This window comes from Vanellus vanellus (assembly GCF_965231255.1).
Source record: "Vanellus vanellus genome assembly, chromosome: 10".
Classification (NCBI taxonomy): Eukaryota; Metazoa; Chordata; class Aves; order Charadriiformes; family Charadriidae; genus Vanellus; species Vanellus vanellus.
In genome coordinates this window covers 9,841,505-9,868,886 of record NC_138915.1, presented here as the reverse complement: position 1 = coordinate 9,868,886, position 27,382 = coordinate 9,841,505, and the positions used below count along the sequence as shown (strand labels likewise).

At 42.5% G+C, this 27,382-nt stretch overlaps 1 protein-coding gene across 1 annotated transcript in view; it reads left to right on the top strand.

The window, feature by feature from the left end:
- AFF2 (ALF transcription elongation factor 2) overlaps window positions 1–27,382 on the top strand; it is a gene marked incomplete at its 5' end in the record, with an annotated part of 339,688 nt that overhangs the window by 184,325 nt on the left and 127,981 nt on the right. Inside the window, 3 exons of the mRNA XM_082488379.1 lie at window positions 1,931–1,975; window positions 24,428–24,514; window positions 27,252–27,288. Coding sequence (XP_082344505.1) covers window positions 1,931–1,975; window positions 24,428–24,514; window positions 27,252–27,288 — 169 coding nt within the window. The remainder of the gene's footprint in view (window positions 1–1,930; window positions 1,976–24,427; window positions 24,515–27,251; window positions 27,289–27,382) is intronic.

Below are 27,382 nucleotides of genomic sequence, written 5' to 3'. Positions count from 1 at the left end.
TATGAGGTATCGAAAACACAGATTGGCAAATACAGGTATTGAGAGGATAAAAAGTGTTTTAAGTGAAAGGCGGGGGGTTGAAGGAAGGGCAGTGAAGTGCTGGAATATCCAGTCATGCAGCACGAGGGTGGACTGCCTGCCCAGTGCAGTTAATGCTGACCATCCGCTGGAGGTTCACAGCCTAGGTTTCTCAGGTAGAATTTGAGCTGAGTACTGGGAACAAAAGGAAAGGGTCTTTTTTGGTTGCTTGAATGTTTTTAAGTGATATTATGGAAAATTATGATCTACAGTTGCTGAAGTAGATTAAAATCTCTAATATCCCTGCAGTGTAGTCATATTCACTTGAGTAACTCTTTACCAAGATATTGATGAACTGCTGGAAATTCAGAGAACAGTGACGAAATAAGCCAAACGGGTGGAAAATCTTGTTTATCGGGAAAGAACGTAAAAGTTGAACATACAGCATTTGAAAAAAGTGGAGTGTAATTCCATGTGTCTATGCATGGTGTAAGTGCGAAGGGAAGTAATAAATTACTGAGAGTAGTGGGAAGAGCTCTACAAAATGGCTGAGGTGGCACCGAAAGCAAAATTTTAACAGTTATCACAAAAAAGGGCCAAATAGTTGACAATGCTGCTCCACATTTTATTAAGGGAAGGGATGGGAGACCCATTTCCCTGCAGTTTTTGGGTCAGACTAGCCACAGTACCAGAAGACACGGGGAAGATGTGCTACATTAGCGGAGCATGAACTTGGTGATCTAATAGGTCTTTCTGGTCTTTGACTTTTGCAGCTGTGTGGATTTATTCTTGAAGCTTAGTGCTGGCTGAAATACAGGAGGAAAGCCATGGTCCGTGCTTTCGGTCAAGCTCTATAGCAGATTAGGATGACAGGGATTAAGTTTAGTCATGAGTGTCTTTTACCAAACTGGTTACCAAGGGCAATAAGGTAGAAGCGTCGGGCAGAAAAGTCTCACTGAATATTTATGGTATGAAGCACTTACCTTTTTTCTGGTACCTTCCTGAATATTGTCTCTTCCCCTTCTGCTGTACCCCCATGATAAGAACCCCTCATAACTACTTGCAAGTGCTACAGAATTGTATGGGTCGTGTCTGCCTGTTGTTTATGTAATTGTTCACAGCATTTAGAGGTTTTGTGCTCTTTCATGTCCTTGGAATGAGGGATTGCGTCAAATGCTCTAAGTGCCTTTTAAACGACTATTTTCAATCGGAAGGCACCGCTGTGTGTGTGCATGGGCATGGTTAGTGCATAGATACATCACGTCTTTTGAAGGAGAGAAGGGATACCTGTCAAGCCTCTCGAGGCGAATCCTTGTGTGCTGTTCAGTCTTCAGAGGATACTTAACCTGCAACAGGCTGATGAAGTGAGGGACAACAAAATCAGCAGCCGCCCTTGTAGTCCAACCAGTATTTTACTACAGTATATGTTTAAGTTTTAAGAGCCGTCTTGGCTGTTAGCCTATTAAGCTGCAGGATAAGATAGGTGATGATAACAGCTTTCTCCAAACTTATCACCTCTGTCCTTCGCTGCAGCGTGCGGCAAGTTAAACCAAACCTCCCCTTCTCTCGGAAGGCTGCCGATAGGAGTAACAGTGGGATCCTCTTCAATTACAGAAGTTTCAGGCAATTCTAGTGTCAGTTCTCAACTGTGAGGAAATCAGAGTACTTTATTGCTTCAAAAGTGTCGTTAGTAGCACAAAGCAGTGCGGAAGAGAAAAAACAACTTTTGACAAAATGCGTCCTGCTGATGATTTACGTTGATCTGAACTGGAAAATTTGGTAGGCAGCAAGCGTGGGTACAGCAGCCCTCAAACAGAGGCAGTTGCTTGTTGGCTGTTCACCTGTGTGGTTGTAGTCGCTGAACTTTGCATCCAGCACCTGACTAAACGTTTCTTTTTTTCTTTAAACCTAGGTTACCCTTCCCAATGACTCCAGCTGCGTGGAAGAAATATTACGGGTGAGTAACACCCTTTGCTTTTGTATCTGTTGTATAATTGTACTGCTGTTAGTTCATCTTTCATGGAGAAGGGTTATATGGCTGCCTTTAACACTGTAGTTAATAACATATTAGTGGGTCTGTGATAAAGAGACACAGCCAAGTGGTAGGCCCAAGGTGCTCCTTGGTGAGTAAGGTCAGTTCACTTAATACTCTGCATCTGCCAGCTTGTCTCGGCCAGGATTTACACACATTCTGTTCTTTTTTAAGCTCTCAGTCTTCGGGAGTCTCTCCAGGACATGTCTCTCCTACACTGAGGTAGAGTTGCCTTGATTCTCCCACTCACAGACTGACCTACAGTTTTCCTCCTTCTTCCCCCAAAGTACAGTTGCTCACCATTCATGGTGTTGTTAAAGACCTACAGGTGTTTTTTTTTTTCTGGGAGCTCTGGTCAGTGGTTGAATACAGAAAATTAAAACCACCACTCCAAACTGAGCATGACTTAATTGCCACAAGATCATCTAGCAAGAAAAAGGGGAGTGTGCACAACAAGTTGTATGCATGCAAATCTGCCTTACTTTACGTGTACATTGGGCTTTTCCTCAGACACCCCAACTTTGGGGTCCCCTGTTGGCAGTGAGATTTTTCTGGGAGCAGGTTTGCAACCCACCAGTCCCTATCTCAGATTTAGGTTTTTATCCTCGTGGTTTGAGTTTCGCATCTGTCAGAGCTACCTCCCTGGGACTGCCAGCCAACCTGCTGGTTTTTGGTGTAGAGGGGATAAAATTTCAGTGGGAATTTTTGCCATCCATGTCCTTATCACTAGGAGCAACTGGTCCAAACTAACCCAGACCTGAAATCCTGTGTGGCAATAGTGCCAACTTGCTTGCAAAGGCATGGACGTATTCTTGCTTATAAAATAAAATAGGCTTCTCAGTAATCAGGAGTTAAATTGTTTGGGAAACTTGCTCCTGTTTTGTGTACGCGCAGTATTTTGAGATGCTATCGATGACCTTAGGGGTTGCCAGTGTTGCTGCAGAAGTATGTTGAAGCAGCAGGCGAGCCCGCAGGCGCAGACCTGCCCTGACGGAGGTGTATGCATCTGCGTGTGCACCCAGCAGCAATGAATGCAAGGAAATAAATAAAATTGAGTTTCAACCTTCAAAGTGAGCAGGGGTTTATTACCCCTCCTAAGGGAGCAAAAGCAAAGTAAACGTTGAAAGGCTGTGCGAAATACTTGGTGCGTTTTAGATGTCTTCTGCCCCTGTTTATTCAATTAGGTTCTTACTATGGTTGGGATGAATGACTTGTTAGCTGGGGAAAGCAGTGGTTTTCAGTAAACAGCATCAAAAGGAAATGTGATGTAGCAAATTTCAGGGATAGGTCATCCAGGTGACAGTTTTAATGTGGGAACAGTGCATATAAATCACAGGAAGCAGAAATGTATTTTTTCTAATCACGAGGAAGTGATCCTCTTCCCCACCCCATGACTGTAATTTGGGTCAAGAGAGGCAGAATGTCCTGGGTTTCCTTCAGAAACCTGCTGAGATAGGTGCAGGACTTTCTGTTCTCGTCAGAGGATGGGGGTGCACTGCAGAGTTCCTGCGGCCGCAGCAGCACCTTCTGCCACCAGTGGGCTGTTAAACTCGGGGGGACTCTTGGGGTGGGCAGAGCAGGGGTTTGGCAGGTTTCCACGTCTCTGGGGATCTGTCTCACAAGGGCACGTAATGGGCACCCAGAAAAGGGATACAAACCAGCAGATCTTTCTTGACTGCCGGGTGCAGATGCCTGGAGGTACCCTCAGTGCCCAGCCTTGCCATGCAGCCGCGGAGCAAACCTGTCAGCCGTAGCCTCAGGCGTAGCCCAAAGCCATCTTGAGGATATGAACCCCCCCATGCCAGGGAGCAGCTAGGGGCTTGGCGTGCTGCAGGTGAGCGTGGGACCTCGGCTGTGGTTCCTCTGGGGCGCACGATCCCTCGTCACATGTGCAACTGGGTAGGTTTGTGTGCTGTTACACAGTGCGGGTGGCTTAGTATGCCCTTGGCATGGCATTAGGCAGCTCTGGGCACTGCCAGGCTGTCAGCAGCCTCCTTGTAACCTGTCTGCAAGCTGGCTGCAGGCTGCCAGCAAGACCCTGAGTGTATGAAAGCAACAGATCACAGAGCCGCTTCTGGGGCTGCCCGTCAAAGGCTCGGCAAACCCCAGTGCCAACTGGTTGCCTTCAGTGGCAGCGTTTTAGGCTTTCAACTTCGTATGGTGCTGAAGCACGTGTGGAGGTAGAAGTACCCGAGTTTGTCAGTGACTTTGTTCTTCTCAAATTTATAATGCAGAATAAGCTAGCAGGAAATGTGTTTTGGCTGCATGCAGGGTATCGTATTCTACATGATGGGCAACGGAGAGAAAAAAAGTAAGAGAATGTGATGCCCGGCCAGCAGTAGTCAAAATGCAGTATTCGGGCTCCCCGTGGAAGCCCTGTGTCAGGAGATTCAGCCTGTCTGCTCCAGATGAAAGAACGACCCTTGGTTTCGGCAGCGATTTGTGCTTTGAGAACCTGGATTAAGTTCCTAGCCCTGACAGATACTTTCTGTCCTTTGGGGGCCATTTATGTAGGCTCTGAAGAGCCTTTGGGAGCGTGGACCTCAGCTCCCTGATGGCAGCTTCCCCAGGTCAAAAAATAGGCTATGAACGTTCCTGTCCTGTCAGGGATGTCGCAGAGGTAAACATGAAGGATTACAAGACAGTCAAGTCCCGAAGGTAGACAGATGGGCATGTAATAGCGTGCGTTTTGACCAACCAAACCCTTGGTGACAACTGGCAATTTCAGTTTCTCATCTGGGCCATGTCCGCCGCTGCGCTGTGTGCCCCAAAGTGCCAGAGAAAGGGTGCTGCCGCCTGCCTTGCCCCAGCCCTGCCAGTCTCCCTTGAGAGCATTTCATGCTTTGAAGTTTTCTCTTTTTCTTTCTTTTTAAAGTTGGGTGATTAAGTGACTTAATTCAATTTCACCCCTAGAAAGGCACAGTAAGTCTTGTAGGGTTTTTTTGCTAGACTTTACAGGGAAGAGGGACCCAAGCTAAGAGCTGTGACCTCTGGTTTTCCAGAGCTCTTTTTTTCAAGCTGAACTTGATTAATGGTTTTTGTAATTGTAGAGGTTTGCAATTCCTAATCTCTGTCATGTTGTGTTGTTTTTTTTTTCCCCTAGAAAAAAAAAGGTTTAATTGAGTTTATGGTCAAAAATTTCCAACCGAGCGAGGGGAAAGGTCTTGAGTCCATTCAGACCCCTGAGTCTTCGGAGACAAAATTTCACAGTCCTTCAGATTTCCTGAAACACTTAGCCACTTATGTCATCTTGTGGAAATGCTTTAAGGACTGTTCCCGGTACTGCAACCAAAGGTTAATGGCAGACCAGTCTCCTGTTGCTTTTGCTTATCTAACCAGGATGGCTGAGAAGGTCGTTAAAAATAATAATAATTAAAGAAAACCCTCTTGAACAGCTAAGGCAAAGCTGTAAAGTTAGTACCGGAGATTTGCATTTAATACAGGTTGCTAATACCAAATTGAAAGGTGAATACACTGATGTGGCTTATTTCTTTAAACCAACATAACAGCTTTGAAAGTGCGGATAACGCGGAAGACAGGCAATCAGCAGCGTGTGTGTGTGTAATTCACGTTTTATTAATATGGATTTAAATTAAGTTGTCACTTGTTATATGCAGCCATTGAAAAATGAATTCATTGAAATGTTGTGATCCAAAGTGCAGATGGGGCGGGAGAACTGACATTTAAAACCAACGTTCTGAAGCTGTTACTCGTGCCACTCGTGCCAGCGCTTTACATCAGTGTGCCTTGCTGTCATTGCGCGTGACGTGAACCGTCGTGCTGGTGCAGGCACAGGGGGGTGTGCAGGTGTGACACCGAGTGCGAACCAGCAGCGATCCTTTTTCTGCCTATAGGCGGCACCGAAGGGACCTCCCTTTGCATCGGTTTACCTCTGGGTGAGGAGGTGATAAGCATACAGCATTACATGGGAAAGGAAATTTTATTTAACTACATTTTCTTGAGGACTTGTAGTGTAAATTGAAACTTTGGGCTAGGTGCTTAGGCAATCGATTACATGTAATCCCGCAGAAGTGAGGCTCTGCTCTGTACACACAACGCTTTCGTGTCTGTGTTGCTAACCATCTGGGCAGGCACTTCTGTCTAAAAATCTGTCCCTGCTTAGAGGAACAAAAGAATTCTTGTAGGTGCATATTCGCCGTAGTAAGGCATCGAGTTACTAGATGGACTTCTGATGTTATGTGGACAGCTGTGATATTAATTAAAAGCTTTCTAGTCCGGAAGCAAAACAAATCCTAAATATAACTCAGATTATAATTAGTATAAAAATGACTGGAGTTAAATGAGCAAAGTCTCTAATTTGTATGGTCTTCTATTCTTCTGATGACTAGCTCATGTCTAATGACATTAGAGAATATGTAAATTGATCAGCAGGTGAAGATGCCCTTGACTGGGCAAATTATGTGTAGTATTACCTTCCTCATGCCAATTGAAGGCACTAATGGATTTAATACGTATCATCCATAGTTGAGGCGAGCTGTTCACAGAGCAAAATTAGACTGTAACAGATACAGCCCATTATTTGCCCCTCAGTAATTGTTTTCTCTTCTAGAATACAAACCAACATTGAAGAACGATGCTAAACCTAATTGTAATAATTGTAATTTGAAAAATACAGGTATGCTGTCCAGTGTGGTTACAAATGCACTTAGTAGCTGACAGGCGGTTTAAATATTTTCATGTGGAATCTGGGGGCTCGCTGGGGAGGACATGATGTGAATTTAAAATGATTATCCAGATGTCATTGGACAAGTGAATAACGAGCTGACTGGCCTAGTAAATCATGTGAACCTGTCAAATGTGGGAACACGTTGGGGAGGAGATGATGTCAAGTAACAGTAACTTAGCAACCTGGCATTTAGCTGTCCAAAGAATGAGTAAGAGTAGCCACTTTTAAATAGCTGAGTAAATAAATGAATCCCTATATGTCTTAGGTGTGCTATAAAAATAGCCCAGCACCGTATGTTTTGTGTCAAGCTGCTTCTTTCTCCAGGATAAGGTGATTTATTATTTCTATTGAAATGAAAAAATGGATTGAAAAGTTAACCCACGTGTAAATGTGTATCTGCGGCCTTTGTCCCTCGTCTGGCGTGCAGCCTTTGGAAGCGTGTGAGGAACGGGTAATAGCCTGCTTTGAAAAAGGCAACGTGTTACAACTGTAGGTTGGGTGGGTTTTTTTCCTTTAGACTTTGCTTATTTACATGAAGATTTGGACGGATAAAACCAATTAATTTCTTAGCAGTTTCCGAGCCATTGCATTTTCAGCTTTTTATCAGCATTTTCTCAATGGAGGCAGAACCAGTTTCTGCTCTCACATCAAAATAAATCAAGGGGTAATTCCACTGACCTCTGATCTCATTTGAGTTCATTGAATTCTTCTTCCTCCCACACTGGTATAAATTGGCAGCAGCCCCACTTATGTTGCTGCTGCTGTTATTAAAGAAAAAGGAGTTACCCCTGCATTACTTTAGGTATACATAAAAGCAGCAACTAGTCCTTTGTTCTCATGACTCTCCAGATGTAGTCTTACTCCAGAAAATGGAAATGCCGAGTAGTTCTTTGGGAACAGCTCGTTCCTGGTTTGGTAGGTGATCAGCTCAGTTCTCATCTCAGTACCACCACGAGCGTTCAGCAACAATTCCAGGAAGGTCAGAAGAAAGGCACAAATGGTTTTCCCAGCGTTTTGTGCATCGTCCAGCCGTATACACACAGGCAGAGCGAGATCAGTCGTTGGAGTCATTTGAGGATGACCTGGTGTGGGCTTGAAGTGCAAAAGGCTCTTTGGGAGTGGGAGAATGCAGTCTTAGGTCTTCCCAGTCTAGAGCAGATCCTTAACACTGAGGCTCGCCTTGTCCACCGTGAGTTACACCTGAACGCAGCAGAACAGGGTTGTTCAAATTTTTGGCCATTCACCTTTACAGTGACAACATTATGGTGCCACCCATGGGAAAGGCACCTCAGGAGCATTATCCCAAAGCTGTCTATATTAACTTGAAGGTAGATAATGTGGAAAACTCAGAGCTAGCTTTATGCTAGCTGAGTAGGAGGTTGGCATGAGTCAACGCTCAAGTACTTAGTTTATGCGGTTGGTTTTGTGGGCCACCGTTGCACTGGTGGCATGGCACAGGTTAGGTATGAGAGGAGTTCACTTGTGATGTAGATATATACTATAAATCTGCTTTGAACTGCCAGATCAGCGCAAAGCAGGCTTCACGCTGTTGGGGAGGTGACAGGGAGAAAAGGTTGACTGTCTGATCTGACAAATGTACGTGGGTGTGCAGTGTTTCCTGTGTTCGAAAGGTGGTGTTTTGCACCTGCCTGTTACGGGGATAAATGCCTCTTCAAGACATAAGGCAGCAAAAGATTAGACCTTTGTCAGGACAGACAAGCAAGGTCTGATTCCAGCCTGCAGGCCCATTGATCAAATAAAGGTTTTATTTTTGTAGCAGTATCAAAGAAATTATTTAGCAAAGAACTTTGAAATGTAAAATCTGATCGTTACGTGGGTCTATTGCAGCCTGCCTACACTGTGACAGTAAAAAAAGATTACAAAAGGTATTCAGGAAGAGACAGAGATTGCAGTGTACCCGTTTCGAACTCCCTATTCAATTCTGTTTTCTTATCTCCTTAACCATAATATTTTAACATATATTTTTCTACCACCAAATTGAAATGTTGCTGATTTCAGTCGTATTATATGATTCTGCTATCATTGCCAGATTTACCATTGCAACTAAAATTACTGTAAAGTGAGCTGACTTCACAAGAGTTTGGGCACATATTATTATGTATCCGCTATGTATTGCGACATGTTACATGCTCAGTGTGCTCACTCTGATTCAGTACTCTCATATGTTAATGAGAATATACAAAATAATTTTTTTAGAGCCAGTTCAAACAAGAAAGTAATTCAAGCAAAGTCGCTGTCTTGGAGGAAAAAATAATGTTTTGCAACTTCTGCAGAATATCAGGTGCACCCTCCACGGCACTTAAAAGTTTTGGTCACTTCATATACTAGTTTTTCGAACACCTAAGTTTTGTAGTTCTAGAAATAACTGGAAGTGAAAGAGACAAAAAATGTGGGAAAACAAATTGATGGGGTCTTGTGGTTAAATGGAGAGCATCATAAAACTAAGATTTCTGCTCCAGATTCGCAGACCCATGGGACCTGACTTCCCGTCTCTTTTCATCATTGTAAATAAAGAGTAACTCCCTTATCTTTGAGTGAAAGTGTGAGAGAAAACAGACCCGAGGAATCTGGGATGTCAGATCAACTTTGACCTTTTGTATGCTCCCATGAACACAAAAGGCCCCAAGTGCTGGACTCGATGGAAAATTTTAAACATTTCTAGACTGTTACAGTGTTTGGCTCTAGCTGTACCAGGTATCCTCCCTTAAGGACCTTGGGGGCTGCATGAATTTATGTTGTAAAAAAACATGATTAGGAACTTCAGAGCCTGTTGTGTGCCTGTCCTGAAGTACTGCTGCCGATTCCAAAAGGACTGGTAACAGCAGCTTCTGGCACAGTATGCAGTGTGGTCAAGCAGGAAAGCCATCTGCAGCTTTTATATTCCACTTACACATCTTACTGCCAAAGTATTAAACAAAAAAATCTAGTCCTATTTTGAAATATAGGTAGTAGAATATTCCTCTGGTCTCAGATTAATCATTTCTGTTATTTCATCTTGTCCTGTCAAAATGAAACATGGTTAAATATGGTCATTGAATGTTTAAACTGCTAGCAATGTTACCTTTCATTTAAGTAGATTAATAATGTGTACTCTACATAACAAATTGCTTTAGGCACAGAATGAAGACATTGAAAACATATTAAAATCGAGTTAGGCTTTCTGAAATGAATGCATGCTTTAGAAACAATTCTGGTTTGAAATGACAAAGTCTATAGCATCTTCTGTGGCTCTATTTCACAAAAGGGAAGGGCTCCATTTTTGCAGTCCTCAGGGCAAGTGTTGCAGGTTTTAAGTCCTGGTGGGAAGTCTCCCCATAAGTCGGCACTGCTGAAGATGCTGGTGAACCCATGAAGGATAAGTTGGCCATATGTGGTTAGTTAAGGGAGATGGAGCCAGGAAAAGGCTAAAGAGACTTGCAGTGTCCAAGGGAAGACAGGGTTGGAAGATGTCACTAAATGAATCTTCAAAGAGTTTCAAGAACTCTCCTCTTTGAAATTGTCCTCTGAAGTTTCAGCTGGCCATGACAATCGCAACCTAAAAAAATTGGTTGATGGTTAAAGAAATATATTTAAGGAAAGAACTAGATAAATGAAAAAAAATTGGACCAAAAAGAGGCCAGATACTTGAGGCGTTCTCAGTTTCTCTGCTTTAATTGTACCCGCCACGTTGCAACCTTTGATACTTCACTGTTCTTGTGCTCTTAGAAGGAAAGTAAAGAAAACAGGACAAAGATGACACCTGGAGTAAACCTGGAGTTCCAACTTTGAATCTCATTGTTACTCTCAGAGGAAATGAGTGGAAGTGTTCTGTTACAGTAGATACCAGGAATATTTGTTGCCATTGTCTTCACGTACTGCAGTCTAAATTTAACCCAAGTTACTCCTAATCTTGTCTGCTTAAGGCAAGAATACAGAACCAACTGAGTTATGAGTCAAGAAGTATTTCTTCCCGAGAGACCCCCTGGATGAGCAGGTGGACATTTCCTTTGGAGGAGCCATGTGATGACACGCTCCTAGCCTTGCCAGCCTCCATGGGGTTTGTGGAAGCAGCCCAACTTGGGAAGGCAGTCTTCCAGTCATCATCTGTCCTAAGTTCATGTTATTCCATATTCTGTAGGGAGAATAGTTCTGGAAACCACCATTTTGGGGGGCAATTTATGTCTTTGCTACTTGCCGTTGATCTGTCATGCAGGATAGTTAGTGGAGCTCTTTCTGAAGGTGTCTTCCTTCTTACCTGTGGAGATTGTTTCAGCTGTCAAAGGCTTCAGAGTACACCACTTAACAGCAGCCAGTAAAAGACTGGTGTGGCCCATCTTCTCATCTCTTTGAACATTCTCTCAGTAAACGCTTCAATACATAGACTCAGATAAACCATCCTGCTTTTAATCCTCCTGTATAACCTTGAGATCCCCCTTCATTCCACAGCATCTCCTTCTATGAAATGGGGAAATAGAACCTCACCCACACTGCTGTCACCCTGCAAAGTTAAATTAGTTGCTAGCAAAACGCATTGAGGTCCTCAGCTGGAATTATTGGTGTTATAATTGTGCCAAAGCAAGGCTCAATCAGATATTTAAAATTATACTACATACTGTGACTTGTCCATTTCTATAGAGAATTTCTAGCATTTCTTTAAAGAAAGCGTGTCATTGAATTTAATGTTCTGAGAAACCTTATGAACTTCCAATCTATTTTAGCCATATATTTCAAATTGTGCTTATAATAGTGTTTTTTATTGAATATGTAAGTTCCTTTCAATTTCTTAATACAGTACATGGGTTTTAATGCACATTTGAGAAGAATGCACACTGTGGATGGGAGGAACTTTTGAGCATTTCCAAATTCTCATAGTAAAATTGTCACATTTGTTTAATTAGCCTGTAGATCCTGCCACATTGATTTATGTCAGCTGTGTAACAATTTCTTTGGATAGCTAGAAAATCTGACCAGAATGCTTTTCTTTTTTTTTTTCCCCTTTTTTCTTTTTTTTTCCTTTTTTTTTTTTTTTTTTTCTCCAAGGAATTTCTTTTTGATTTAAAAGCAGTCCTACAGGCACCCAGCCTTGCAGAAGTCAGCTGAAGAAAATGTCAGGCTGTAGCATTAGAAAGGAAGATGGTTTTATTAGATCAAGGTGTTGAGGTGTTTGTTGACCATTGTTCAGAGGCAAGAGATAACAACTGACTACAAACATGAATCTGAACTTCAGACCTAAGTGCCCAGATTTATTTTTGTTCAACATTCTGCATGTTCCGTTTATTCTACCTGCTGCAAGTGTTACTGTATCGCCTTCCAGGGCCCCTAGGGCAAGGGCTCTGGTGTGGGTCTCACAAGAAACCCTGTTCTCAATGGTTTACAGCTCTTCTTTAAATATTTCCTCTATTCCAAAAATTTCTGTGCAACGTCTAAGCAAATATTTGGGGGGGGGGGGGGGGGGAGGTGGACGTAATACTTCCTGGTACTTTGCAGGGTGAAACAGGAATAGCATGGACACGTGCGGACTTAGGCGACTTGCATGGGTTGTTAATGGGAAAAAAAAAAAGGCAGGGTAGTGGTTGTTGCATTTGCTGCTGGTTGAATGGGTGATTTAAGGCATGGACAAAATTTCACCTTTGGAGCCAAGCTGGAAAATGGTGGGCACTGATCTCTTGTGAGGAATGCTTTGAGATCTTCTGATGGGATTTATTGCACAAGCACTGAGTGTTAAAGGCCCTTTGTGCTTTGTAGTCCATTAATTTCTTTGCCTTGAGTGTATCCTGCTAAAGAGCATGGGTTTTGGTGTACCCCAAGATACAGTAACCTTTAAAAATATTCTTCTGAGCCTCGGGAAAAAGACTCGGTGTTTGGTTTGTAGAAGAACATTCCCAGGAGTGAGTTTTTATTTCTTTTTAAAGTCAAGCCAATTAATCCCTTCCCGCTTATTCCACTATTTTATCATTTCTAACCTCTTGAGTCCCTAATCTTTTCAATAAGAGGTCTGAGCTGCCAGTTTATCTGAAAAAGGAGTGTTGTACCAATCGAATGAAAACCGGTGCTCAGATTTTTTTGAAGAGCAGCCCCTTGTCGTTCCTGAGTTCAGACAAAAACAAAGAAAACGGTTTCGACAGTGAGGCGTTCACTGGAGGCTTCTTTCCATGAAAATAGTTATCACTCCTTTTTTCGTTGGCAATTGAGTCATTGTTGCTTTTAAAAAAAAGAAGTTGTCATGATCTCCTCATTACCATTTTTCTTAATATGATAAGTGTAAACTGCAAGAAAGCTATCAAGTTTGAAAGGATACAGGAACCCTAAGGAATGTTACACTAACTGCTCCAGCTCTTTGAAAAGGCTTAGAGTGGGAATTTGACTAAATGTATCGTTCTGTCTCCTTTTGCAGCAGCATTGTCATTCTGTAGTGTCTTTCACTTACAACACAAGTTACCCTTCGAAAAGAATGCGGTGTTACTGCATCTAGCCTTTCTGTCTCTCCAGCAAAGTGAGATCAACAACTCCTTTTGCTAATTGCTTGAACATGATAATACATTGCACTTTGTGCGGGGGGGAGGGGAGGGGGTATTCTTTGGCAGGTTTATTCCAGTTCGTCTTTGTATGATAACTGGTAACTGTCAGTGTTTGCCACCAGCTGGAGTTGCAAATAGCACTAACTGCTCAGAGCTAACTAGCAACCGGGTCTACTGGGTGGTCTTTTCTTGGGTTTGCTCCAAGTTTGTTCCAGATTGCTCATATGACCCCTGATAAACTATTAGTAATGAACCGTTTGCTATTCCTTTTTGTCCATCTAGAAGCAACAGAGACAGTACATGTCATCGTCTAGTAATGCAGATATATAATTTTTAAATGGTGGAGCAACAAACTCACTGCATTTTTAGTACTGTGGCTTTTGTGTCCTATTCGCTGGTTTTCCTGTGGGAAAAAAAAACGTAGTGTAGTGTTTGGAGACAGGAAGGTTATGGACTTTGCCCTTTTTCAGCCCTGTTTTTAGGAGTTAGTTTGTTTCAATGTAGTTTATTGTCAAAAGGTTTTAAAACGTGCAGGCATGGGAGGAGGAGGATATATTAATCTGGTGCGTGGTCTGAACATGCCGATTTCAGACATTAGGACTGCTCTGTGTGGGACCAAGCATCCTCAGCTGTCATACGTCTTAGTGGCAGTTCTGAGTATTTAATGCTTCCAACCTCAGACTTATTAGCTTTGTAAGAGAGAACGAGCTGGGAAATGAGGAATCAAGTGCATGCGTGTGACAGTGGGAATCTGTCTACCAGAAATACTCTGAAGCCTCCATACCTTAAGGGAGATCAAAAAAGACCTCAGCGTGTTTTGGCTTTGGTTTTCTTTACTCTTTAAGCCGGCTTGTGTGGGTAAGGCTGACATGCCAAAAAAAGTATATGTTGTATCAAAACATCTTCTATAACATACATCCATTTTTTCTACACCTGGTAGCTTAGCAGGAGTGGATCAAAGGGGAGTGCTGGCATGATTTACAGGACACACAGATGCAGGAACAGACCTGCTTCAATGCGCAAGTGAGGAAAAGGAAATCCAGACTGAAAGGTTTGTTCTTTTCCAAAGGCTAAAATTACTATATTAAATGCCAGGTCGCATGATAGGGTTTCAGGTGGCTGCTTAGGTCTTTCTGTAAGAGAAGAGAATTAAAGGGTCGAGCGTGAGAGGCAGCAAGGACTCTCCCTCTCCGTTACAGGCCAGAACCCGTGGCATATTTTTCGCCAAACTTGCTAAGCTTTTAACCTTACAAAAAAACGCAGGGTGCCAAATTAGAGGATCCAATAATCAGGCTCCAGTTTGAAGGGCTCGCTGAATGTTGATCAAGCTGGCTGCGTTGTCCACCCAGGATTTTCCAGCCAATGTTCACTGTTCAGTTCACAGCCAGTATTCAGAAGTTCCTCCACTGCCCTAGGCATTGCATAAGACAAAAATTGAGACAGTCTTTGCCCTCAAAACATTCATAGTCTCTGATGTAGGCACTGGGAAGATAATCGTACTCCGTAGGGGAGAGTGCATTTTTCATACGCTAAGGGAGAAGCAAGTTTTCAACTGGGACACGTAGCAGGGAGACCATCACGTAGATGAAGAAAAGGAAATGGTGAAAAAGGAGAGCTTCTGTAAGGGCAAGTTAGAGCTTTTCTAGGTGTTCACTGTGTCTTCGCTTCAGCCTCAGACCAGTTTTAATGGCATTACAGTTGCGGTGTTGATGAGACCATGTAAGAGGGAAACACTCAACATTAAAAAGAAATGCTACCCTGGCACACCCACTCAGGAAAACCCATGCTGCAATACTGCTTGTGTGGTAAGCAGAATAAAAGAGATCTGGCAGAGTCTTGGTTTTGAAGGCAAAAAAACAGCTTTTGTAAAATATTTCAATGTGTATTGTACAGCAGTGTGTGGTAGCTTCATTTCTTTGTATTTGATGAGTAACAACTCGGAGTCCAATTTTAATGAAAGCAAATCATGGCTTATGCAAAAGAATTCAGCTTTAAACTCCAATAAGTTGCCTAACCTGGTTTCTTGATTTCCCCCTATACGCTATTTCAGATAGTCGATGCTCCTGTTTTGAGACTAAAGCTAGTGTATTTTGGTACAAGTTGCTGCTTTCAAATTCCTGATGATTTTTAGACTCTCTTTCATCACACTGTCAGGATGTGGGTTATAAGCTGGTTACATGGGTCTCAAACTTAGAGCTCAATGTAAAATTTAAACAGTTTCTGTGCTAAGCCTGCGGAATGAGAAGTTTTTTAGTTTAGTAATTTAATTTTGCCTGATGCTGAATTTGGAGATTTTTTTTTTTCATGACGGCGTAAGTGGCTCCAGAAATTAAATGCATTTTGTAATAAATTATATGGATAAGGTCTTGTCATGTGACTGCATAATTCACTGTTGTATTTTGTATGGAAAAAAACCCCATGAATTGATTACATCTGGCAATGTAAAGGAGATGGTGTAATGTATTGTATAAATGTGCACAGTGGAGTGCCTCAGGGTAGGTGCAGTCTTGTTTTGTAACTGTAAATTATAGTTCTGCTCTCCTCTTGGTGTGAACCCTAAGTTTCAGAGAAGAAAACAGGCGATTCAAGACATGCTTTTTTTGCTTGTGAAGCTCAGGATGGATGGAACAAATTACCAGATTCCCTTAAACAAGTGCCAGCAGTGAATAGTTTCAAAACACAGTTGCTTATTTACTTGGAGAAATGTTGCCAATGTTTTTTAAATTGCAGAGATGAAATTATATGTTGGTATTAGAAACTTTTGAAAGAATTAGCTTTTTATTACTTATTGTGCCTTTGTTTATATTATACTGTTGTACTGCCAGGATGTTATGTTGTATTTAACAGTTCAGTGCATACTTCCTATCTCTTGGGGCCCTCATGAAAATTAGATGTGCCATCCCTGGAGATGGTTACCAACAAGTATCATTTTGAATAAATAAAATCAATGGGATATGGCTGTGCATCTCAGTGGGGATGAGAAGCTGCCAAGAACAGGAGGTATTGCATTGGCCATACTGTCCACAGCAAGACTCTGGTACTGTGTATTGGGCAGCGAAGTCATTAATTCAGTTACCGAGAGTGACAGAGGAAGGATACGTAGCTTCCTGGAAGCGGGTTTAGTACACCTGACTACAAGTACCTGAGTATTTGAGGGCATATCACTAACTTTTAGGACTCTAAAACTGGTGTTAGCTGGTGTTAAATAACTATCCAGTTCTGGATGCAGATGGGATCGCAGCACAGCTGAGCATTAGTAAGTATGGAGGTTCGGGATTTTACCCTCGTGATTGCTGTGGTGTTTTTGAAGTGCTCTGTGAAAGACATAGAACCGACCACTGTCCACCAGCATCTGGCAGTTCCACGTTCCTGACCCATCAGTAGGTCTGTCCAGAAGAACAGTAATACGGAAATACAAATGCCTCACACGGCCCAGCATCTCACATGTGCTTGGCAAAATTTCAGAGCTTTGATCATCCTTTCCTTGTGTGCAGCCCTTACGGCCTATCCTTAACAACCCCCACATATTCTGCAAGTAGAGAAGATGCCTCCTGCCTCTCTTGGTTGGGGAGTGGAGTTACCTCCGTGGTGTTATTGCTGGTCGATACATGCCTGTCTTTGGCCTCTCTGAAGGCTCATGGCTTGCCACGAAGAGAACACTGGCTCCTCCTCACCTCCTGAACTTTCACTAGAAAGCTTAGGGAATGGTCTAAGACAAGGCAGCATGGATCAGGCAGGCAATCATATATGCGGGATGCATCTGCCTTTCACTTCACAATTTTTCAGGCATCCCCACAGAACTCTTAATTCTGTCTCATAATATAAAACTTGTTAAGAGCTCTCCCATGTGCTTCCTGTAAGGTCCCGTTTCATTTTTTACACTGTGTGATTCTATTGCCCTTATTATGTTCTGTGAACCCCCCATGTCCTTCCTGCACTTCACTCATACAGATAACCTAAGCCCGACAAGAGCAGGGATACAGCTGCTACAGACCTCTTCTTTTGTTGCAGTTCACCATAATGATGTTTCGGTGGTAGGACCTTTAAGGGAGTTGTGCTGCATGTTCCTGAAAATGCCAAGAACATGTGAGAAGGTGCTTGATGGCACAAAACTTGATTGGGATCGAACTGAAGGACTGTTCTGGGCAGTGTGAGCCACATTCCGGACAGTTTTTGGCCATATAATCTTGCTGAGATGGACGCTGAAGAAAATTATCCAGATCTAGATTGGAGAGAAGTACCCAAAATGCTTCGCAGAGGAGCCTTGGGAATGAACTATTATATGCACAACGTGGACCATTCGGGGCCCAGGACCTAAGAGAGAGCTGAGTCATTTGGTGGTGTAGACACTATTATATAGGCTGCGGTTACTTTTAGGATTATGTTTGGCTTGTTAAATTGGAAATCCAGTGGTGGGTTCTTGTGGTGTAGCTTCGTTACTCTCCCCCTAGAACAGCCTCTTGAACTGAGATACCTTCTCACTGTAATGGAGTATTGTTTTTCTTCACATACACAAGATTGGTTAGAGCAATAAGTACATCAATCACGATTTGCTATTTTTTTATTGTCTTCTAAATGCTCTAAGCAAAGAATATGTGTTATTAGTTATAAAAGCTACAGTATGAGGAAAATGTATTGAAAAGTGCGAGGTAAATGGGAGTCAGAATATTGAGAAGCTCAACAGAAAATGTCCATATTGCTATCACTTTCTTTGTGGATTTCCAAATGTTAACGAAGTAGGAGAGGAAAACATATGTTGTAAGGTTTATAGTTAACTGCTGTGGGCTTCTAAAGCACTTTCTATACTAATTTTCACTGACTATCATTTTTTGTCTGTCCTTCCCCTTCTTGTTACTATGGAGAGGAATATTAATTTACCATGGGACGATACAGAATGCATCCCATTCCCCAGCTGGGCAAAGGGAACTTTTTTGTTGTCATTGATAAAACCCACAAGGTGAACACTGGTTTTAGACTATGATCGGGGAAATGGTTGCTTTTCGTAGAATAAACTCTGGCTTTTCAGTAGTAAAGTCATGTGTGCATGCACTGTATTTCCAAATGGTTTTCTAGTAGTTTTTGGTACTTTAGCAAGATAAATTCTAGTATGACAAAGGCATCATTGCAGATGCCGTCACATTGTTCCTCCAAAACCATGTACTGGGCCCTAGCCCCTGGTAATAAATTTGCTAAAACATTTTCATGAGTCGAAAGTTTCCTGCCTTAACATTCATACCGGGAAAACTGACTTGCTCTTGGAGGCCATCAGGCCATCACTGAAGTCTTCCCCCCCCCAGGAAAAAAGATGTGGTATCCCTTTGATGCTGAGAATTTTTTTAAGCGCTGAAACACAATAATCAAATGCACATCATATCCATCTATCATGTCCCTGTCAATACTGACAATGTATCAAAATCCCTTCCTCAGGAAGCCTTTGGCCCACTATAAAGCAGGCCCGATTACTGGTCAGGATATTCCCAAATGCTCATACAAATTCTCCATCCCTTCATAAGGAATATGAATGAGAAACAACCCGTAGTTTTATTGCCTTTGTGTTCCTTGAGGCTTTGGTGTCATTTGCTTGTACGTGTATAAATATATATCTATATATTCATTCTTTCCTTTGCCTTTTCCCCAAAGATGAAACGTGTTGAGTCGTTTTTTAATTCAGTATGCATCACACACATAAAGTGTGTCTGCCCCTCATGCATTACTGGCTTCCTAGTAGAGAGAGTTTGATCAGGTTTATATGAATGTAGAAACCAGAAAGATGCTGTGAAAAAAGACATGCTTTTTATTAAGGTTGAATTGATAAATAGTTAATAAAACATTAATAAATCATTAATAGAGGCTTTAATAAATGGTAAATCACTTGGTTATCTTTATTCCATCAAGGCAGTAGGTTGCTTAGCACCAGCTATAACATCAAGTTGGTAGTAACCTTAGAACATGTATTCATCACATATTAATTTTTGCTGAATGCAACTTTAACATACTGTGTAACCAAAAATTGGAGAAAGTTTAAGGCAACAGATTTATCTAAGAGTTAAAAGGACTGAGAAGGGCAGTTGACAGAGAGAATACCACAGATAAGGTCTCCTTAGCAGCAGTGGCCTCAGATTGCATTTATTGCTAATGTGTGCCGAGCTGCTCCTCCTCCTGCTCCTCTGGCTGCCCTCTCATGATGTGGGCAAAGCGGCGGTCCTAAAACCGCCTTTGTGGACTCTAATGCCACAGAAGAAAAACACCAGGATTGTTGCTTTCTTCTTCTGCCTTTTTGTGGATCTGCTGTCCACGAGAGAGGCAGTAAGGGTAGTATTTGGCCAACAGAGACCTATCAAATACAGAACAAGAAAAAGGGCTGGGAAGGGCTTAGAAACCTCATCGTCTGCTACACATCCCTGTCCCAATGCAGGAATCAATTCTGCCTAAGCCATTGCTGACTGATGTGCGCTAATCTGTTCTTAAGTGTGTTCCTCCAAAGATGGAGTCGGTGTAGCGCTCTGAGCAATCTGTTTCAGTGCTGCACGGTCCTTTCCATCAGAGAGCTTTTTCTTCTAACTGGAATCTTTCTGGCTGCGGTTTAAGTTCATATCCACCATAAAACTGGAGAACAGATTATTCTCTCCTTTAGCAACAGCTCTTTCTGTAATTGAAGACTCCTCTCATGTCCCCCCTCAATTCTCCCAAGGGAAGTAGCATGAGCCCTGTATCTTGGGAGACTTCAAATTAGATCAGGCTAAGCAGTTTAGAGTGCACTGTGGGAAGGGAAGCTGCCTCAGTGGGGACACAGAGTACACAGTCTAGCTGCTTTTTTCCGTAATGACCTCTTAGAGCCTGGCTCAGTGCTTTTATCTGTATTTAAAAACACTGCACACTTTCTTTTGAACAAGAAGGAAATGATGGAAAAATGAAATGCAGAGAAGGGAAATAAATCTTGAAGGCGGCTATTAATTTTAGGGGCTGGTTTTGTAAAGCTATTTACCATCTGCCCCATATCCCCTGTACTCAGTTCTCTCGCTCTGACCTTTTTCTTAGAAACTTCCAAGTAAATCCTTCCCCAGTCCTCTCCTTCCATTTAAATCGTGATTTGGCCTTGTACCTTTGCAGCCCTTAAAAAGTTTGCTTGGAGTAGTTGTATTTTTGGTGATTCATTAGATCGCATCTGCATGTGTCCTTCTTAGTTACTTACCTGAGGGCTTTTATAGCTGAAAAAACCAGACTTAGCTGAAGAGACGAGCGTGCCTAGCTCTAATAAATAAAGCACATGGAGTCAATTAAAACAATGTTTAAATAATTTTCAGAAAGGAGGATGCTTGATGTTACTACATCAGAGGACCACAGTGACTTTTAAGCCAACAAACTGCAGGTTTGCTTTCTCGTTTAATCTCCAGGTCTATAAAAAAATGCATGCTTCCATAGCAGTCATCTGCCCACTCCAACAGTTAACATGATTTTGGAATTATTTTAAGTCCAAACCATGTGAAAATAAATCCTAACTCAATTTTGTGGGATTACTTTGTTTCCATTAAATTCTTCTTTAAAGGATTTCATATGCTCGGTTTTATTATTGTTACTTCCAGGAATTTCTAAATGCTTCCAAATTTGGATTGATTAAAGTTTTCTAACTTTTCCTGGGGAAAAAAGAAAAAAAAAAAATAGTATGCAATTCCCTGCCTAGTTTCCCAGGTATTTACAAACCAAGATGTTTATATATATACATCTTAATGGATGCGTATACAACATACACAATGTCTGTGTGGTGGTTCTTCATCGTCATAACATGTTAGAAAGTAAATATATCAGATTTCACAAATTAAACAAAATAGAGCTTAGCAAGTACTTAAAGATGAGGGACCTCCCAAAGAAATTGGGGCACAGCAAAGAATGGTGAAGTCATGTGGATGATTAAACAAATGGCATCCTTTCTTCTGATTCTCCAAACTAATGTGCATGTGCTTAAGGAACAGAGTAGGAGAGAGTTAAGCAGACGGTCACATCTCTGCAGGGTGTGGGGTTGGGGTTTTGACCCTTCACGGAAAACAGTGCAGTGCCATTTTTGCTTGTCATTCTGCGGCTCAGCAGCGCTCTGTGGGAGTATGGTACGCAGCTGTGTGGTGGTCGGTGTGGGGCTGCTGCCCAGACGTTTTGAAGGGACATTTTTCAGATGAGCGAACTCAAAATTTTCTCTATGATCATTCAAGGTTCTTCGGTCAACAGTGCTGTGGCACCTATCTGTAGGTAGATCTAGGTATGTTTCTTTAAGTAACTATATACCTCGTCACCACTTCCACACATAGTGTTTGTTTATACGCTGAGCTTTAAATACTTGTGATGTTTTGCATGTGTGATCCTATCTGGAATTTTCTATCCAATAATTTTTATTACAGTGATAACTGAAGTGAAATGCTTCAGTGTAGCTAGCTTGTACCTTTGTAATAGACTTTGATGCTCACAAGGTCACTCTGTAAACACGTAGATTGGATAGTCCTAACCTCACTGAAGTTGACTTTTGCCACTGACCTTAGTGGAGTCAGGATCTTACCTTGTAATTGAATTTCCTCAAATTGTAGCAGACACGTTTTTCCTTTTCCCACTGCTTTGTGTTCAGGTGTCCCCTAACAGGGAGATGACTAGACTTGCTTACACTTCAGTTCTCCGCCTTGGTACGCGGTGGACGCTAGATGCATTTTGACAGTGAATTTTCTGAAATGTTTGCTGGCATCACGTTCCCTTGAATCCTAGGCGCTCTGTCCAGCCTTTTGTGCCTGGGCAGGAAGAGACTGAGGTCAAGCCTGTAATTGCAGTTCTAGAATATGCTTTGTTTCTGCCTTCAGTCAGGCTGCCTGTCCCTCTTTTAATTATGCCATATAGTCTCTGTTTCATCATTTTGCTATGAAGAGATTTGTCACAAAGCAACCTCTGTGGCATAGGATTTGGCAGAGGCGCGCAGGATTTGGATTGTATTATCTCACAGAAAAGTTCACCGGATGCTTAATTCTTTTTCTGCCGCCTTCTGTGCAGAGGTCCCGCAATCAGTGCGGTGTAACGGTGCCCTTCTCGTCATTGCACTGTGCTGCCGCAGCCTCACGCGCTGGCAGGGATGAGCTGTTCACGAGCTGCCTCTTTCCTCCTCCTTGCCGCCGCTGGGGCTTTGTGCAGTGAAAACAGGCCCTGAGGTCCACAGGCAGAAACCCAAAAACTCTTTCAGGAGTGCAGAGACATCTGCACCCTCACCAGTCCCTGGGTCATCTGCACAAGGAACTGGCGAAGCTCGGCCCCAGGCTGCGCTGTTGGTAGCTGTGTGGCCCTTTAGATAAGCCTCAAGCGTGTCCATGGTGTGCTGCGCTGGTGGAAGCAGAACAAAAAAAGCCCGGCGAGGCCGAGCTGCCGGACCAGCCCTGCCCTCCTGCCTCTCCCAGGACCGGGTGAGGGCTTCTCTCTGTAGTGGTCGTTCCTGGGCTCTGTCCCCTGTGGGGCTCAGCCAGACCTTGCTGCACTAGCAGCGTTGCTAAGGGTGGAAATCTGATGAGCTTCAATAAAATACCAGTGCCTGGCAGGAGCTTGGGGAAGTTTACATGTCCGCCTGTCCCATTGACCGAGAATCATGGTGCATAGTTTTCCTTTCTCTCTCCTAACCTCCTGCATGATACGTGATTTGTGAGGGACAGCTGAGTCCTGAAACTTGCTGCCTGTATCTTCAGTGAATTGTACATTAGCATCCAGCTGTAGCCACTCAGGCCATGTCTTTAGCCCAGATGCACCCACCACACTGCACTTTTGACAACAGTTATATGTTTTTAATTAGCTGTATTATGGTATATTTTTATTTGTGGAGCATTTGCAGTGGTTGTCATGTTACCTACAGAAACTTGTGTGTTCATGAGCTTTGTTGTGACTGGCCCTGGGCTTGACCAGTATGAAACAGCAGCTGGGAAGTTTAGCTTACTGTAGTCAGGATTACGGCCATTGCATGCAAAATTTCCTAGATCGGACCCTCTTTTGCTCTTTGTCTCCCTTGTCTTAAGAAAGAATCTGTTCTGAGCTTTGTCGGCAAAGAAAAACAACCAACCCAAAGACATAACAGATTGCCGGAGACAAGTATTACTGCTCTCTGAATATTTATTAAATTAAAAATAAAGATAAGAGAGAACGGAGCAGCATCCACCATAAAACACGCTCATTAGAAGGGCATTTACAAACTCTGCCTAAAAAAACACTTTTGCAGTTTCTCTGCTTTACTGATTTTTTTCCCCCTCCTCTAAATATAAACCGCAGTCTGCTCCCACCGAGCTTGGCGGGGTGGCAGTTCTTGGGCTCAGTATGAAAAAGCGAGGCACGCACTGCCTCTTCTGCTTGTATTTCATAGCCATGGGCACCCAGCTGATTTCTTTGAAGATAGTTGGAATGTGTATGTACAAATGATGAATGGACACGCTGGTACAGAAAATGGGCATGTTGCTTAGATGATGTGGTAGGCAGGTCTTCACCAGAGACTTGGAATTTCTAGTTAAGTATGGGCTTTCTGTGTAACCCTGTGCAAATCGCCTGATCCCTCAGTCCCTTATTCTAAAATGGAGTCGATACTGCTCTGGTGCTGTGACACTGCATACCACAGTAAGTCCCTATGGCAGTGCTATGAGAAGATGCTTTGGTGCACAGGACACGGTCCGCTCTCTCTTCTATGCCATGCATTCATGCTGCAAGCCTAATCCAGCTTTTTCTAGACCTGCTTCTGGTATATTTTGGCATTATGCACTCTTGAATAGGATTGCATTTTGCCACCGTGCAGTCCTCTGTAGGGTTGCATCCAGTGTGATACAGGAGGGATCCCCTTCCTGCTTGGGCTTTGCAGGTAAAACCCTGTTACGTACGTATGATGGCTTTATTCATACAGCTTGACAGGCTGAGCACAGAGGTGGAGTCAGCTGCCACATGATGAAGACACAGATGGTTAAAATTTTCAAGAGTAAAACCTGTCCTCACCTTTGTTCCCAGCAAGTGCTGCCTGTTGGGTAGTTAAGGTGTTCCTCTACCCCGTAAGGATGGGTGGTGATGCTTCCTTAAGCAATTGCATCTCCAGACTCAGTGGAGAATACACAAGCATTTTTTCCCTCTTTCTTCTGTATGTACATGAAATTGTTTTCAAAAGCATTTTATTTTCTTCCCTAGGAGATGACCCATTCCTGGCCTCCTCCTCTCACTGCTATTCACACTCCTGGCAAGGCTGAGCAGACCAAGTTTTCTATCCCAAGCAAGGTACAAGTAGGCTATTACCAGTGACCTGATTAACATCCTGTTCTGTTGAGTGTTCTTCGCTGGAGAGTTTATTTTTGTAATTGGTTCCATTTTCAAAAACTTTCTAAGGCTATTTTTAGTTGGAAATTCCCAATCAGACTGTTGATACTATTAGGACTACTTATTTAAAGCTGCAGAAGTTACAATGGAGGCTAAGTGAACTTTATCTCTGTTGTTCTACGTCTCTTTCTACATCAAGTACAATGAATTTTGTTTGTTTGTTTTTCTTCCATTATTATTTGTGCAGTGCAATGGCTGAAATGGTCGTTTGTTCCTACTTAGTGACTGATTGCAAGATGACATTTAGGTTGCATGGTCAAATTACGGTGACTTAAAATGTTCCTTCATGTAAACAGTGCTCTGGCATCTGTCTGTGTGCGCACTCCAAGGGCACACAAAGTTGTGCAATGTGATCCTCAGTATTGGCCTTGTTAAAAGCACGTGCCTGGAGAGTACCTGCAGTTCACCTAACGTGCAGTGAATTGTTAAGCTGTAGGTTTTGAGCATGCCTTTTGCCCAAATTCTGTTGTTGCCTTCTGGCTATGATTCTGGTAGCACTGCTAGAGATCGAGCTCATAACCAGGGCAGTTGTTGCCGGAGGTATCTTTTGCTGGGACCTCAACAACTCTGAGCTGATGGTGGTTGGGGAAGGGGAGAACTTCCCCAGGGTGGGAAATCTACACCACTTTGACATGGAGCTACATAAAAGTTTCTTTCTAAAGGCGGGACCTTGGAAAATAGCTTATAAAACTGGTACTGCTTGACATTATGGTTCAAGCAATCATATCCTGGTTTAGAAGCTGGAATGTGATTTTCCTCTTGCTGATTTTATCTGTCTGGCAGATACTCCCCTGTCTGAAATGCAGCCGCCATACTTAATTAGAAATCATATGAGATTAGCAGTATCTGTGGCTCCTTAAAAAAACAAAGTCAGTGCCCAGAATGCCTTATTTTAATGGAATGTGGTTATTACTGCTCCAGCACTGCTGATGTCGCTACAGTTAACTGCTACAGCGTTAAGCATCAGAAGTCATAATATACAAGAGTATAATCCTCATTGCAAATTGGGTTAAAGTCAGTTGAAACCATTTAGGTGACAGTGGAGTCTGACTTGTGGGAATACAGTAAGTGAGAGTAGAAGTTTTTGCCTGCTGGAAGCTGTATTTTTTTAATGTATACCCTCTCTTAATTTAGTGCTCTGGTTTTGATGGGGCCTACAGAAATTGGTCTAAGTCCTGCAGACATCCGCTATCTCCGTTGGCAGCAGTTTAAGCATAGGTTCAGAGAAGCTAAAATTTTGGTTTGCTTTTCTGTTTCTGTTAAGTTTGCTTTGAACTTTTAATATCCACATCAAAGTTAATTTCTGGGCACGTTGAATGGTGACCCTAGAAATCTTGACTATGTACAAAATATAAATTCGATATTATTTTTTTTTAAGCTAGCATTTCAGGAAGTAGGCAAGCACGTAAATATTCCCGAGTTTGCTAGTTTTACTTGAAAAAATCAAACATAAATGTCTCTTCAGAACATCACCTTAAGTCAATTATAGCTAGCCAAATTATAGATCCTAGACATAATGTGGCTAGATTGTGCAGCCATATAAACCAGAGACGGGCACTATTAGAAGTTCTCAGATTAACTATTTAAAAAAAAAAGTATCCTCATGAGAAATGTATATAAAAAAGTGTGATTAAAAAGGCGGAACTTATCAGAACAATTTATCCCTTTGACATTCAAATTTAAAGTGCCATGTTTACTCTTAGGGCATGATTTACTTCACAAGGGACTGACTGACAGCACAGTGTAATATTAGGAACTAATAATGCCCTAAGAGGAAGTGCAGTGAGGGCTTTAATGACTTTAACATCCTACAGAACTACACACTTCCAGCAAAGTAGTGCCTGGCTGTAAGATGAGGTTGTAAATAACACCTTAATTTCAAATGATCAGACTCTGCTTGGAAAGAAAGCTGATTACAATCGCTGTGGACTGTAAAGCCTAGAGAAAAACTAAGCAAGAAAACTCTGTGACATGAAGGAAGCAGCTTAGTTATTGCGCGCCAACAAGAATCCCGGCGTCAGCATGCCCAGTGTTACAAGCCAGATTCTTTGCTGGTGTACCGGTTGTTGTACTTCCATCGATTTCATTGCATTTGAACCAATTTCCATCGGGTCAAGATCAGCTTCCCATGTCTTTATCAAATCCTGTGTGTCACAGTCCAAATAAAAGCAGTGACTATCAATAAAAGCTTACCGTATTTGCAAGCAGCGAGATCAAAGAAGAAAGGTGGTGGTGCTGAATTTAACGCATAGTTGCATTCATGCTGTGGTCTAAATTGTACATCGTGGGTGGCTCATACGCACATCCATGGCCAAGGCTGGAAAAGGCTAGGGCCACTCACTGCAGGTATAAATCTGTGCAGTGTCTCCATAAAGGGGGTATGTAGATTTACAGCAGCTGAGGACAAGCTCTTGTCTGAACTGTGAAAGGGTCCCTCAGTGGTGCTCTGTCTCCACAGTTAATGTTTTTTTAAACTAATGTCACTGGTGCTGCCTGAAAAATCACATGATCCCTTCCCTGTACCATCTCCTTCCTTGTTTGTGTAATGCCAGTGCCCTTAATCTGGCAAGCTGAGATATATCTTACCTTCTTCATCTTATTTAACTAATGCTGACATTTCATGTGTTCTTCTTTGTAGGACTCCCAACATCTGACCTCAGGATACAATGTACAAAGTAGGTCTTTATCATCCTAACAGTCAGGGCTGGGCATTTTTTTTTTTTTTTTCCTGCTTAACATCATTAAAACAAAGGCTAAAAAATTAATTTC